Here is a 14092-nt window from a genome sequence, read left to right as displayed (position 1 = left end):
GTCGATTACCTCGCATACTCTCAAAAATCCCCTTGATAAAACTGGATATTGGATACTCCTTCCGTTCTTTCTTGAACTTCCACATTACTATAACGGGTAGTTTCAAAAGTTCTTCCACTTTAGAATAATTTCTATTTTTAAAAAGTTTTTATCCCACTTTTACCCCTTAAAACCTCATTTTCTTTTAATGTACCCCTTTTCTTTTATTTATAATTATTTTTCTCTCTCATACTTTGAATACAATCATTACTTCACACTAATATTTAATTAAAATAATATCCACTACAACCTCATACTTCCAATACAATCATTACTTCACACTACTATTTAATTAAAATAATATCCACTACAATCCAAAGATTCTATCTTCCTTAATATATGTGAAAAATCCAAAGTGCAAGATTAAAAAAGAACGGAGAGAGTATTATAGATCGAATATTAGAATCGGATATTTTTAAACGCTCTTACTTTACACTGTATATATATTAGATCAGCCAATTGATAATTTGTGTTGCCAACTTCCCATATGTTCCCGCTTCTTTGCTAATGAGTGATCTGAACTTCGCCCAATCATGTTTTTCAAGACGACTATTGAAGAAGATTCTTCCAGTGCCTTGTCCAATAGGTAGATTTTTTGTCATTCGCCATTTTTATCTGCCATTTTTATACCTCCACTATGCAAATATTCATCTGTATCGTACTTCATTTTATTGTGGGTTTTTTATACGCATTTCATTTTCTATTTATTACAAAACCCACTAGATTTTAGCTTCTAACGATTCAAATTGTGCTAAACTAAACTGATTTTAGAATATTTTGACAACTTTTAGGGGTATGTAATGAATTTCATGTACAGGAAATTTGTTTAAGAAAGGATATTTGCATAATTGTATCATGTGAATTTGGGTCTTTATTATAATTATTCAAGAAAGGGTTTTGTCATACGATCTTGTTTAAAGATATTTATGAATTTTAGTATCAAAATTATAATGAAATTTTGATCTAATTTCTTCCCTTCAGCACCATCAAATTCCCATTTTCTTGCCCTTTTTGGGATCAAATTTTCACAATTTAAATTCCGTAACATGTATCTTTTCTGAAATTATGGGTTTATTGCGTGGACTTTTGTCAACATTTAGAATTGCTCAATGCAAGTTCTTGTTCGGTTTCTTTGATAACCCATATCCAACATTAATGGAAGGTTGCTATTACGTAGTAGTTTTATGTGTAAATGGATTCGACATATCAGTGTTTTGAGTGGTACCTTAAACTTGGTTCTATCATATAAGTATGTTTCATAACCTGTTTGTTCAAGTTCCCATTGCAGGTTTCTCTAAATTTCCCTTTGAAGGTATTTCCAAGTGACTTTGCCCTGCAAATACGAGGCCACCTTCAGTAGCTGAATGGAAAACTGAATGATAAACTTTCATAACCGAATGTCTACAACAGTAAAAAATAGTGGTATTCATCCCATGATTAAGACAAAAATATGTAAGAGCTATCAGTTAAAAGGAAGCTGCATGTATGGTCACAATTGTGTTTTTGCTCATGGATTAGGGGATATGAGGAATATGAATATGATTAAGGGAAAATTCTGCAAGTACTCCTGGGGGGAGTGCCCATATGGTAAAAACTGCATTTTTCTGCATAAAAAAGCAGAGACGTACAAGAATTATGAAGAAAATAAGTCTTCTATACTCATTCAGTCTGCTCGTACTTGTGATTATGGTTCCAAATGCAATCCCGCTCTTGGTATAAGTCTTTTCCATGTGCATTTTCAGAATAAACACATGTCTTAAAATGTTTTAGCTTGTTTATTATGACGAATTGATTGTTATAAAATGTTTTGGTGTTTCTTTTCAGATTCAGAAACTGGAAATGCACAGAAGGTGAAGGACACACTACAGAGTGATGCTCAGAAAGCAAGGGTTCCTAAGCAGAAACTGCAAGCAAAAGCGTCGTTATTGAAGTGGAACAAAAGCAGGAAGATTGTAAACATCTATGCTGATTGGATTGAAGAGTAATCGTTATTTGTTTGTGCTCTGCCTGTTCTAGGCTATTAAGCAGAGCACCAACAAATGACTTATAGATTTGCCTCTTCTTCCGGTGCATTTTGGATAGAGCTTGCTTTAGTACTTCATATAACAAACTTCAGACTTACAGATAACCTCAGCTTTTAGGCTTTTTGGGGAATTTTAGTTTTCATTCAATGCCTTGTCGGATGGTGTAGATTTGTGCCCTCTGCTACTGTATTCAACATAGAAATTACTTCTATGTCAAAGTATATTCACATTTCATCTTTTAGATATTTTTCATTGATAGGAAATATCGTGCCTCATGTCAAATTGTATTGTGTCAAGTCAAATCCTATTATATCAAGTCATTGTCTCAAATTGTATTGTGTAAATTTCAGCTTTTTTTGGGGAATTTTAGTTTAAGCGCCAGCATTTCGTGCCTCATGTCAAATCGTATTGAGTCAAGTCGTGTCGTGAACAATGTCGTGTCGTATCATGTTGTGTTTGTCCAACCAAAAAATGAGCTCCAACAACGGAAATTATGACGTGTTAGGCTGCCCATATGTTGTGCTTATGGTGCCTCGTGCCAAATCATATCGTACTAATGAATGTCATGAATAGTATCATATCATATCCTGTCGTGCCTGGGCGGCCCCACGTGTCATCCCCACCCACTCCCATTGTTTTGTGATGTTTAACTGTTACCCCTCCCTTCTTGTGAATGAAAACTTCTATAAAAGTCTTCAAAAAGCTACAACAGGCTGTAAGAAAGAAAATCAAATAAATAACACACAAAAAACACACACGATTGTGTAGGACTGCCAATACAAAGCAGAGTGTTTGTTCTATCTTTAACAATAGTCCATTACCAATATAATTTTCTAATAATCTATGATTGAATGACTAGTGTCAAGAATAAAGCAAAGCAAAACATTTACATTTACACAATTGATAATTAACATTCCAACACCTTAAATATATGAAGTATGTTTTTTCTTGTTGATTATGAAGTTTCCAGAGATTGAGGAGGGTGAACCCATCTGAGAGTGGACCTAACCAAGGCATCAATTGGGTCAACACATTTCTTAAGAAGAGGGTCATCCGGAGGTAAGATATCTCGCATGTCATGTGATCCAATGATCACCGTGTTTACAGCCCTAACCAACAGAACATGGAGCGCTATTCTTAGCAAATTTCGTGCCCCTTCAATGTCTTTCCTGTCTATCGCGTCAATGGCAGGAAGAATGGTGTGTTCCATGGTTGCTTTATCTGGGAGCATCACCTCAAATCCCTATCATTCCATTCAATAAATATTAATGCAAAGGATCATAACATAGGAGCAGCTTATCATTCTTATTATAACGCTAGATTATCATCCAATGCAAAATTAGGGTTTTAAAAAGTAGCAAGCTTCAAAAATAAAAATATTTGGAAATTTGGCCTAAGACAAAAAATGCACTTGACCTTCCTATAAATTGGTTTACAAATGGTTACAATTTCAGCCCATTTTTCACTCACCAGAAAACAATCACTATGTATAGCAAACTAAAGATTGATAAAAATTGGTCACTAAAAGTGTGTTTGGATGGAAGGAAATGAAGGGAAAAGAGAGGGAGAGATTTAGAGGGATGCGGATTCTCTTGTTTAGATAACAAAATGAAAGGGAAGGGATTTGGAGGGATTAGATGTTTATTGCTAAGGTATCAATCTTTCCAAAGTTGAAGTGTGCATTTGATATGGTTTTGAACGTTTGACTCCACTATCCAACTCATATTGAATTCTTTTTGGAGAGAAGAAAGGGAGGGAAGGGGAAGGAAGAAAAGGGAAAGGGAGGGAAGGGGAAGGAAGAGAAGGGAAAGGAAGGGAAGAGAAATAGAAAGGAAATAGCTCTTGTTTGTATAGGAGGGAATAAAAAGGAAAGGAAGGAAGATGAAAATTTTTCCTTCAAATTTTTCCAACTTTAAAGAGATTAAAACCGTAACAAAAAGTATCCAATTAACCCTTCCAATTCCCTCCCTTTCAAATATCTTTCCTTTCATTTTGTTATCCAAACAAGGGATTCTTCCTCCCTCCAAATCCTTCCCTTTCTTTTCCCTCCATCACCTTCCATCCAAACATACCCGAAGTATTTAAATCTCAATAGTTGTTGTAATAGATAAACATATAGGTATTAAGATATTAATGTCAATCAACTTAAAATGTAATGGTTGTTACGTAATGCTTTGAATATATTCAATACTTCCTTTGAATTTGATACGATATTTGTATTCGATGTCTATTGCAAATTTTAATGGTGAACTAATGTGCTAATGACAACGTTACTAGTGTTTTATTTAACCCTTAACAAAACTAAACAAACAGTATAGAGAACCCTTGGTCCCATAGACCCTTTAGTGTTAGTTTCACAGCATGCCCATCATTCTTAGTTAATGTGGAGCGCCTAAATCGACTCTGACACATTGCTTCAGATTCGACACCATAGTGTGGTAGTCATGAAATGGCCATTAAAAGATAGGGTTTCGAGCTAGGTGCGAGAAGTGAGTTTTCAAGGTATTTATCAAGTGGGTCGGATACCGTTGGATTGAGGTATGATTACAGCCCTAGTTGAGCGATGGAGACCAAAGATTCACACATTTCAATAACGGTAGGTGAGGTGACCATCACACTTCATGATGTTATTATACTTACAGACTTATGAGTGAGTAAGAGGGCAGTCATCGGTCCTAATCGGAGCTACAATAGAGAGCAGATAGGTACGATGTTTGGGATACTATAACCTGATGAAGTGATGGTTGGCTCTTTGGTGCAGCACACGTGGTTACTTCACGCCTTTGCTCATTTACCAACGCGATGCAGATGTCACTGATATGCTTGCATGTATTGTTGAGTACTTATATCGAGCTTCTTGTTTATCTACAAGTCCGAAAACAAGAAGGGGGTATTTTGGAGTTCCTTGATTGAGACTATCGTGATTGGCCCAAACTTACTTTTCTCTTACATACATTTATGTTGAGTTGTGGGTCCATTGGTCATTCTGTACGTATTTAAGCAATACTATATATATTTACAGAATTGTGACGTTACATAATTGAGTATATTGTTAATTATCTGTATAATACTATTATACATTCGTGGATATAAAAGCATATTACTTTTTGCGCTCTACAATAAGTATAGCAACATCACGCTGTTTGATGGTTGCCTCACCTACTGGTAGATGAAATGTGTGCATCTCTAGTCTTCATCGTTCAAATAAGGCGATAGTCATCCTTAGATCCAACAGTATCATCAGATATGTGGTTGGCTGGCATTATCAGACCCTACAAAGCCCATATTCTAGCCCGATATTGTTGGTTTAAAAAAGGATGGGTCATGGAGGTTTCGTGTTGATTACCGGGCATTAAATAAAGATACAGTGGCTAACAAATACCCAATTCCAGTTACTGAGGAGTTGCTGGACGAAATACATGGGGCTACAATTTTTTCGAAATTGGATCTTTGATTCGATTATCACCACATAAGAATCCGTACACACGAGGGGCATTATGAACTCTAGTTATGTCGTTCGGCCTAAGAAGCGGTCCGGCTCCATTTCAAGCATTGATAAACAAGGTTTTTGGACCTCACTTATGGTGAATCGTTCTTGTCTTTTTTTGATGACATTTTGGTTTATAGCTCTTCCATTGAAGAGTATGCTTAACATCTAAATGTGGTATTGGAGGTTCTAGCAGTTCATCAGTTGTATGAAAGCACCAAGAAATGCAGTTTTGCAAAACTAAGGCCGCTTACTTGGGTCACATTGTATCATAAGAAGGGTGTAGCAATGGATCAGGACAAAGTCAAGGCTATGTTAGCAAGGTCATCTCCTTGGAACTTAAAGGAACTGTGAGGTTTTTTTAGCACTTATGGGATACTACCCTAGGTTTAGACGCAATTATATTGTCATACCACTCACTCATCAATTAAAGAAGGATTGTTTCGATTGGAATTCAGAAGTAGAAATAGCCTTTAAAAGTCTCATGCAAGTAATGCTCATTGTCGTGGTGTTAACTGTACCAAACTTCCAGTTGCCATTTGTGGTTAAAGCAGACACGTCTAGCTGTGGTTTGGGGTTGTCCTTTCTTTAGAATCCCATTCGATTGCCTATTTCTGCAAGGCATTTTGTTGGGGAGATATTTCGTTATTTGGAATGACCAACATAGTCTCAAATACATTATGGCCCAGTGAAAAGTTAAAGCGGAGTATCAACGATGAGTTAGCAAGTTGTTGGGATATGACTTTGAGATTAAACTAAAGTCGGGTACAGCTTTCCCCGTCACCCTACTTTGATGGTTATGTAATTGAGCTCTATAATCTCACATTAATACAATCTCACATCAATACATTGATTAGTTTGAATTGCAGCAACAAGTACGGTTTGATAATTGAAATGGATCATTGAAGAAATCTCACAGTATGGGGCATCCCATTTGGGTCATACAATTGAAATAGGCAATAGTTAAGGCGTATCATTCTACCTCACACTTTTTCCCTTGATTCTCCCACTGCTCATTTTCCTCTTATTCACCTTGAGGACAAGGTGAGACTCTTTGGGGCAGGTAATGTGATGAATGATCCAAGGTTACACCCAACTAAGAAGGCAAGCCCACACCCATTACTCACCTACAACACAAAGAATTCAAGGGTGTAACCAATTCTGTTAGAGGAGGTTGTCTAGCTAGGCAAAGGAATATTTATTTGTTATAGGAATTGAGTTCAGTTATACAATGAATTATGTGCTTCTTGATAGATATGTTATGACATCATGTATATATAGAGGTATGGAATGACCCTAAATCTCATGCTTGTATTTACTATCTAGTGTATTTACACTTGGGAGTTACTCGACCACTCAAAAAGTTGAGGCTAGGCACACTGCCTTGCGCCTATCATAATATACAAGCATTACCTCTAATCTCTTTCTTTCTTCTCATCCTTCTTGACCGCCTATATTCCTTAAGAACATATCCTTTGTTTGCCAAGTTGAGTGTTCCTTGCAAATACCATTTTCTACTACAAATTCTTACGCCTAGTATAGTCTCAATCCACTTTCTTATCCATTTCTTTTTTAAACCAAACAAATCTTTTTCTTTCTAAGGTTATCCATTGGATACTGCATCTCTTTAATTAGTTAAATCACCATCTCCTTATAGATCTACAGCACGTCACAATTTTCTTTTCATCCATAAGAGCACCTACGAGATAGTTCCACTTGAATAGAAGGCTTACACCGACTAGATTTCATAACCGAAAATCACCCTAATAGCCTCATCTAACTAGCCATTACAAACAAATACATCCACCAACTCAATAAGAACCTGCTTCTGCTCCTCCACAGTAACATTCACCCTACAATATCCCTCTATTCCATCCAAGTTTATAAAATCCAACTTCAATACAATCCTAGACTAAGTATTAGTTGTATGCCTGAATGATGTAAAAACAAGTGGATAACCTTCGGAAGAAAAGAAAAGTGTTTCTTTTAAAAAGTGTTATAGTAAATATGCATTTGGCAAATTATGGAGTAAAGAATTCATAGGCAAAGAAAAGAAAGTAAAAGTCAAGTTTGACAAGGAACACTCACTTGAATCAAACTAAGATATGTAAGGAAGGAACACTCACTTGAACTTACTAGGCTGTAATATTAGCTTATGAAACACTCACTCAAAGTAAAGTATTACCAACTAAAATGTGAGGAACACTCACAAAGACTCTAATTTCATCAACAATGATAAACACACAGACTCTAATTTCAATACTTAATCATAAGTAATTTAATTTACAAAGTATGCTTTAGTTCTAATGTCTTAATCATATTTTAAGTCTAAACTATTACAAACTTGCTATTTATAAGAAAATACACTAAGCTTAAAACTAGACTTACATTAAATGGAGAACATCAAAAAATAAACTCTCTAGTCTCTTGGACTTACACGTCCAAAACATTCCCAAAAATTGACTTTGTTACAAACTTAAAAAAACTCTTAACTTCCATTATTTAAAAAACACACTAAATCATGCATTATTACACTTGAAAACATCCTTCTAAGATACTCTTATAACCATTGGGAGCGCATCCCCTTAAAATTGGCAACTCCATTTACTTAAGTAACATAATTTCCCATATTATTGCCCAAATAATGGCAGCCCACTTGATCATGTAACCATAAATTAGTAACCTCATAACCGTGTATAATATTCCATAGTTCAGTCTATTATTATTTGAACTTCCACTCATTGTGCTAGGCTTTGACGATCATTGATAAATAATTGTAACCTCCCATAATTCAGCTTGCTTCCTCTTCTAATATGCACGTATAATACAACAATATGAGGCTTCAAAACCACTTAAAATGTGACATAAGTGATCTTCAAGATTATTTTCTTCCCTAGTGTTCATGCTAAATTTAGACACAAGTAACTCCATGAGGACCCATGAATGGACCATGAATTAACGAAGCAAGTATGACCTCCTTTGGCCAAGGCCTTGACTATTGGTCATGTTGACATGACCATGTTGATCATGACCAAGTTAACATTGACGTCGAGCATTTTCATGAAAATGAACTCAAATGAATCATTTTTGCCCTTTTCATCGAATTAAAGTATACTAAAGGATTAATCATAATAATGAAAGGCTGATCATAATGGATTTATACATCACTATACGTTTGAATAAAAGCCCATTTGAATACCGTAAGAGCTAACTTCTAATCATGAATACCATCCAAAACTCAATAAATTTGTCAGGGCACCACGCATTCTCTAGATAATGTATACTACGTTCAATCTCACTCCTATTTAGTACTACCTTTAGATAAGGTTTTGGACAGTATTTAGATTGGCCACACAAAATGTGTAAAATGGCTAAGCTTCGTAAGTATATTATTTTACGAACTAGGGAGTACAGTTGATTTTAGACTAAGTTAAAGTATAGCATTTGGAGGGCTAGATTTGATACAGTACAGTGTAATTATAGTACTTCCCCAACCTAAGCAGCTAGAAACATTCTCTTCTGAGTTTCTGTTAGAGGCTCTAAAAGAATTTGGGATGTCAAATTGGGTGATGGTATAATTTGAGCGTGTATTGGATGAATGTTTAGTTGTATCCTTGAGATACTTCGCTATCACATGAAGACCGTCTTGGAGCAACCCATCCTAGAAGTTGGGCTTCTTGTGCATACTGATAAGTAGGGGGGCGGGGGTTCGTTTGAGCTGTTTTGGTTAAAGTGTTGCCAGAATACTTGCTTTTTCTCATCATAGATATAAGATGTAAGCTTGCGTTGTGTTTGGAACTTTAGGTGACATGATCCAATGTAAATAGGAACCAATTTACACAAACAAACAGCTAGTTTCATCCAATAACCAAACATAGTTTCTTAAAGTGGACAAATCCTAGCGAAGATTACCCAAAGTAAAAAGAGTAAAGCATTAAAGCAAATACCTCATTCTGAAGTTTTTCCTGATAAAACCCCGATTTGAGTACAGCATCAGTAGCAACCACACCAATCCGCAAAGGACTACCAGTTTCAAGCGGCTTTAACTTGGCCTCCTTGAGCTCCTTAGCCACACACTCAGCCATATGAAGAATTGGTACACTGGATTCTTTAGAAATTTCATCATGCCAAGAATGCAACAAATGACAAGGCATCACAACACACTGAGCACCACCTTGCTCAAGAAATTTCCTTTTACCTTTCAAGTTTGCTAAGATTCGAGTATGATCCAAAGTAGAGGGTGGCACTCGAGTGTAAAGCGGAGGAAGAGAGCTTCTCTCATAGACCAACAATTCTTTTGTCAATTGAGGATCAGAACAAAGTATCAAAGGAGGACTACCATTCCCTTTCTTAGATCCCCATTGCACAAGCTTATTCAAAAAATTCAATGTAGAATCAACAGATACTCCTCCAATTATTCCAATTGTATTAACTTGATTAAGCATCAAACTAGTACTAGTATCTTTGTTTGGCAAAGAAAAGTTTGGCACATAATTACTCCCACATTTTAGGGAGTTGTCACTTTCACCGATGTGCACATGAATGGAAGCAGGGGGAGTAGCTAAAGCAGGAATTGTTCTTGTGCTTTTTAGTGTCCCATTCTTATATGTCTTCCCTAAAATATGTGCTTGATAGTTTAATGAATGAAAAGACATTGACATACTTCCATCAAACATATCTTATATCATTTGTCAATAAACTGCTAACATTTATAAACTTTTAGCCAAAACCCACGGCTGAAAACGAAATGAAAGAAAAAACCACTCTCCTTTGAAGTAACTCTCAAAGAATTAGCAAAAACTTTCAATCACAATTATAATTTTAGGGATTTTTTCATGAAAATAGATTTCTTACATCATCATCCAATTAAAAACCCAAATCATAAGCTAGTTATATTTACCTGAAATCAACTAACAGAGCAGCTCAAATGAACAAATCCCAAATCAGAAATCTAAATTTGAAAACTTCCCAAGTTCCAAACTTTTTATAACAAAAATTGTAAATATCCCAAAAATTGGTACAGTCAGTTCAGTAATCTGCTAAAATGATAAAACCCATTTCAGATATTTGAGTTTGAAACCTTTCTAAGCTCTAGAAATCCCCAGAAACGCAGTAAAAACAATTCTTGGAGCATACTAACCTAGAGAGCAAAGAATGGTTGTGAGTGGTGAGTTATGACTCTTTAGAAATATTTTATTAAAGCTAAAACTGTTCTTCAGTTTCAGTTCAGCCAATGAAATTAGAGAAAAATGAGAAACATAGACAAATCGAAGGGGATCATTAAGAGAGGCAAAGACAAGTAAGGACTAGGGAGAGAAAAGGGTCTGAAAACGCCATTAAATCACACCAACATTCTATTTAGAACGTGAAACCAATGTGTATTTTATCTTGATATGGTTAACGGTAACAAAGCTAACTAATAATTTCTGACCTTATCATCTTTCGATCAACTTGTGCTTGTTATGATATGACCACTAAATTATTTGAGGCGCAAGCTCCCTTGTTCATTTAAAGGGATCTTATATCCATCTTTCAACTTTGCTCCGGATAAAATTTGAATTTTGTTTTCAGTCTACATCTACTTAGAGTCGAATCATAAATACTCCAACTTTGTTTTGACTCGGACTCTCTTACCTTCGATGGAGTTCAAATTATTATCAACCTTTATTCTTAACTGAGTTATTGTTATTATACTAATGATTTAAAATTAAAAATTGATGCGTATTGAAGAAGATTTTTTAGTGTCTACAAATTAAAAATCATCATCATCAAAATGCCCAATATCTCGCTCGAGAGCAGAGTCTGGGCTACAAATTAATTTTAACATTAATAAATAATATAACTACGTAATGTACATACTAATGAAAAATAAATTAAATGCATTTGAATTCCATACACCTGCAATGTTGAAGGTACATTAAAGCTTCGATAGTGTTAAAAAGAAGCCTTCTAAAATGAGGTCCAATAGCTCTACACTAGTGCTATAAGCACCATCAGAAGCAACAATTGAGTAAGGCGCTGCAATTATGTCTTTAGCAATCTTAGAAAGAGCAGAAAATTTTTATGATTAGCTTGATTTAGTGGGTTTAGAGAGAGCATGTTTAGCTTGTTTTTTATGCTGAGTGGGTGATGGCAATTCGAGTGATGAGATGCTCGGAGAGCAACATGAATATCTCGTTTCAGATGGCCATTGAGCATTCATGGAAAGTGTGGCAGTGCCAAAGTCATGTTTTAAGGGTTTTGTTTAGTGAGTGTGAATCTTAGAGAGTAATAGATAAAAGAGTTTTAGTCTTGAGTTTTAGTCTTTTACACTTTCTTGAGCATTTTAGTTGTTCAAGAAATTCAACTAGTCAAGGCTCTAAACCCAAAGACCAATGAAACATACATTTTTTATTTCCAAAATTTTAAATTTTAAGTATTAAAAATTTTAAAATTTAAATTGGAATATCATGTGTTTAGAGTTGAATTTGGAATGTTGGATTTCATATGTTTAAAAAACTTATTTTCAAATTTGGTTTGAATAAACATATTTTTATTTTATTTTTTATATGAAGTTAAATTTGTTCAAAATAAAAAAAATGACTTAATTTCGAATTTGGTCCAACTCTGATCGAGTTGGGTCGAGTTGAAGTCAGAGTAAGATTAGAGATGGAATTAAGTCAGAGTACTGAATTTTTTATGAGGTGCAACTTCGGATTTGATCAAATTAGTTTTAATTTATATTGGGTTCGATTATTACGATTTAAGTCTAAATTGATTTTTCTCTAGCTGCTTCAAATCGAATTTAGTTTAACAATAAAGGAGATTGTTTTTTGTTTCGTGTTATTTACTGGATTATTTGGGTTTTGATTGACTTTAGATGTCAAATTCGAGTTGGAAAATCTTGGGTTAGTTCAAAGTTAACTTTAAATGTCAAATTAGGCATGACATATATAGCTGGGGTGTACTATTTATATAGGTTAAGTTGTGCTACTTTCGGATTAAATTCATGTCATAAATTAATAACTATGGTTGAAATTAAGTTGATTAACAAGTTTGATATTAATAATTAATAAATTTAAAAAAACAACAAATTTGATATTCTTATTTAACATATAAGCTACATGATGTGTAAAACTAAAAATTAAAATTCTTATATACAAAATTAGACCATCATACCCTACATTCAAAACTAAATTCAAAATTAAAACTTAGTTTTGTCATGTCTTGTATTTTTTTTCCTTTGTTTTTCTTTGTAGGTTTTGTTTGAGCCAATGAACTCTTTCGCCACATCCTGTTTCATGAGTATGGCTTATCGTCTTTTAACCATCCTTCAGACTCTGATCATAAATTTTATAAGTAGAATATACTGGGTATGATGATGATAATGATAATGATGATACACTCAAAATTAAAGTCAAGAAAAAAAAATATATACCCTATTTCACAAGAAAAATATTTGATATACATATTTGGGATCCTACATCCAAAATCAACCCCCTATATTTTGCATCGAATTTTTTTTTTTAAAAAAATCATTTTTCTCTTAAATGAAAAATAGTTTATATATAAAAACAAATTTCACTAGTGGAAAAAAACCTCATTTGCTGCGGCTTTTTTGCCATAATATGCTGCGGTTTTGGCCCTAAGCATTAGTGATAGCAGTAGACGACCTATTTTAAATGTTATGGTTTAAAGCCGCAGCAGAAAGTGTATTATATGCTGCGGGCACCCCAAAAACCGCAGCATATAGTCATACACTATGTAACAGACCCTTTTTCTTAATCTTAAATATTTTGACAAATTTAATAATCGTTTCGTTTTATTTTGTTTTTAATGCCGTTTCGAAATTTTATTCGAATTGTTTTTAAGCTCTTGATTTTCTTTTATATATAATTTATTTCTCTTAAAATAAATTATCTAAATATTAAGTCTAGCTAAATTACCTACAATAACTTAATATTTTTATTTCCTACATTAATTTATGACTAAATATTAAAATATATATAATAATAATAATAATAAAAAAAAAAGAAAAAAAGTAAAAATCTTGGAAGTGGGCGGCAAGGAAGGCTAAGTGCCAAAATAACTTAGTTTTATCCTAATTTTTCTTATGCATCAAGGAAAAGATTAAAAAAAAAAAAAAAAAAAAAAAAAAAAAGATAGAAAGAAAATATCTTGGAGTTGGCGGCAAGACTAGCTAGGTGGCATGAGTTTTATTTTTGCCTTATCTTCTAATTTTTTTTGCACATGAAGAAAAATTAAAATAATAAATAAACTTTACAATCCTTAGCCAATATATATATATATACCACAAAGCAACCGTGGGTGAAAAAGGGGAAGGAAAAATCAGAATTGTTTTTCTAAAATAAGCCTTATAAAAAAAAACTCTTAAAATCCTAAAAAATTCCTAAAAATTCTCAAAAATTTTCTAATAATAGTATTTAGTGTTAATTATAGAAATTCAAGGGGAGGAAACTAATTTTGTGGCTAAAAATTCTACAACAAAGGAATTTAATTAATAGTGAAATTATTGAAGGTATAAATTCTTACGTATATTTAT

At 33.9% G+C, this 14092-nt stretch overlaps 2 protein-coding genes across 2 annotated transcripts; one reads left to right on the top strand and one right to left on the bottom strand.

The window, feature by feature from the left end:
* The first annotated feature begins 524 nt into the window (after nt 1-524).
* Nucleotides 525-2435, top strand: LOC130805198 (uncharacterized). The gene is made up of 3 exons (XM_057669862.1): nt 525-625; nt 1328-1752; nt 1864-2435. The coding sequence occupies exons 2-3, from the start codon at nt 1416-1418 to the stop codon at nt 2022-2024; spliced, it is 498 nt and encodes a 165-aa protein (XP_057525845.1). The 5' UTR covers nt 525-625; nt 1328-1415; the 3' UTR covers nt 2025-2435.
* A 342-nt stretch (nt 2436-2777) lies between these two features.
* LOC130805197 (uncharacterized) lies at nt 2778-11010 on the bottom strand. Its single transcript, XM_057669861.1, has 2 exons — nt 9498-11010; nt 2778-3306 (listed from the first exon to the last, which is right to left on the bottom strand). The coding sequence occupies exons 1-2, from the start codon at nt 10224-10226 to the stop codon at nt 3019-3021; spliced, it is 1017 nt and encodes a 338-aa protein (XP_057525844.1). The 5' UTR covers nt 10227-11010; the 3' UTR covers nt 2778-3018.
* Nucleotides 11011-14092: the final 3082 nt, after the last annotated feature.

Source organism: Amaranthus tricolor, chromosome 2, assembly GCF_026212465.1.
Source record: "Amaranthus tricolor cultivar Red isolate AtriRed21 chromosome 2, ASM2621246v1, whole genome shotgun sequence".
Lineage (NCBI taxonomy): Eukaryota > Viridiplantae > Streptophyta > Magnoliopsida > Caryophyllales > Amaranthaceae > Amaranthus > Amaranthus tricolor.
This window is presented reverse-complemented; position numbering and strand designations above follow the sequence as displayed.

Coding starts and splice junctions, on each gene's coding strand:
- LOC130805198 (XM_057669862.1), top strand. CDS start 1,416: ATGATAAACTTTCATAACCGAATGTCTACAACAGTAAAAAATAGTGGT. Junction 1,753..1,863: donor CAAATGCAATCCCGCTCTTG/GTATAAGTCTTT, acceptor GTTTCTTTTCAG/ATTCAGAAACTGGAAATGCA.
- LOC130805197 (XM_057669861.1), bottom strand. CDS start 10,226: ATGTTTGATGGAAGTATGTCAATGTCTTTTCATTCATTAAACTATCAA. Junction 3,307..9,497: donor AGGAAAAACTTCAGAATGAG/GTATTTGCTTTA, acceptor ATGGAATGATAG/GGATTTGAGGTGATGCTCCC.